The 1,392-nt window shown below is 44.6% G+C and overlaps 1 protein-coding gene across 1 annotated transcript; it reads left to right on the forward strand.

The window, feature by feature from the left end:
- The first annotated feature begins 205 nt into the window (after positions 1-205).
- LOC105995048 (olfactory receptor 2AG1-like) lies at positions 206-1,156 on the forward strand. The gene has a single exon (XM_013028709.1). It carries the CDS (start codon positions 206-208, stop codon positions 1,154-1,156), a length of 951 nt encoding a protein of 316 aa, XP_012884163.1.
- The last annotated feature ends 236 nt before the right edge of the window (positions 1,157-1,392 follow it).

Raw genomic sequence — 1,392 nt, forward strand, 5'->3', positions numbered from 1 at the left:
GTTAGTAATACTCAACATATCTGTAATCCATTTAACTGAAAGATCATTGCAATTCACTGAAAACACTGAGAAAATCAGAAAGCACAGAGACAACATAAGGAATTGAAAGACTTTCACGGAATTTCTGTTAGCTACCTGCTTAGACTGAGTCCATCAAAATATTGACTAAAGTTCCAAAGAAAGGAAATTAAAGAAACTGCATAGAATGAAGGTCTGGAATTCCACCTTGGGAAGCAGCTTCATCTTGGTGGGCATTCTGAATGACAGCAGATTTCCTGAACTGCTCTGTGCCACAATGACAGTCCTATACACGCTGTCTTTGACCAGCAATGGGCTGCTGCTCCTGCTCATCACAATGGATGTGAAGCTCCACGTGCCCATGTACCTCCTGCTTAGACAGCTCTCCCTCATTGACCTTCTCCTCACATCAGTTATAGCCCCCAAGGCCATCACAGATTTTCTGCGTGGAGATAACACCATCTCCTTTGGAGGCTGTGCCCTTCAGATGTTGCTGGAACTGATGCTGGGTGCAGCAGAGGACCTGCTTCTACCTTTTATGGCCTATGACAGGTATGTGGCCATTTGTCATCCTCTAAACTACACAACCTTTATGAGTCCAAAAGTCCTTTTGTTTATGGTGATGACAACATGGATTGTGGCATCCCTGAGTGCCATCGTATATACCAGTTACACTATGCACTATCCCTTCTGCAAATCCCGGCTGGTAAAACATCTGTTCTGTGAGATCCCACCTCTGCTGAAGTTGGCATGTGCAGAGACCTCTAGATTTGAGCTCATGTTTTTTGTGATGGGTGTGATGTTCCTGATTCCCCCACTTGCTACAGTTCTGGTCTCCTACACACTCATTCTCTTCACTGTGTTTCGCATGCCATCCAATGAGGGGAGGAAGAAAGCCCTTCTTACCTGCTCCTCCCACCTGGCTGTGGTTGGGATGTACTTTGGCCCTGGCACCTTTGTTTATGCCCTGCCTATTTCCTTCCATAATCCCAAACAAGACAACATCCTCTCCTTTTTCTACACAATTGTTACTCCGGCCCTGAACCCTCTCATCTATAGCCTTAGAAATAAGGAGGTCATGGGAGCCTTGAGGAGGGTCCTTGGAAGATATATCCTACCTTCACACTCCAGCACTTAGAACTTCCCTGTTACTATTCCTTTTCTCCATCAATTTCTCCACTTACCACTTCTATAATAATAGACACTGGTGAAGATTCCTTTATCTCTTACTGTAGCTAGTATATTCAAAGTCATTACATTGAGGTGAACTGGCAGGGATCATCCTAGGTTTGGAATCCCCTCATTCAAAAAGAACTTGGGGAAGAACAGCTGTGAAGGGATCTGTAAGACTCACTCTGGTTAAACACTCTGCAT

This window comes from Dipodomys ordii, unplaced genomic scaffold (genome assembly GCF_000151885.1).
Source record: "Dipodomys ordii isolate 6190 unplaced genomic scaffold, Dord_2.0 Scaffold113, whole genome shotgun sequence".
NCBI lineage: Eukaryota > Metazoa > Chordata > Mammalia > Rodentia > Heteromyidae > Dipodomys > Dipodomys ordii.

Coding starts and splice junctions, on each gene's coding strand:
- LOC105995048 (XM_013028709.1), top strand. CDS start 206: ATGAAGGTCTGGAATTCCACCTTGGGAAGCAGCTTCATCTTGGTGGGC.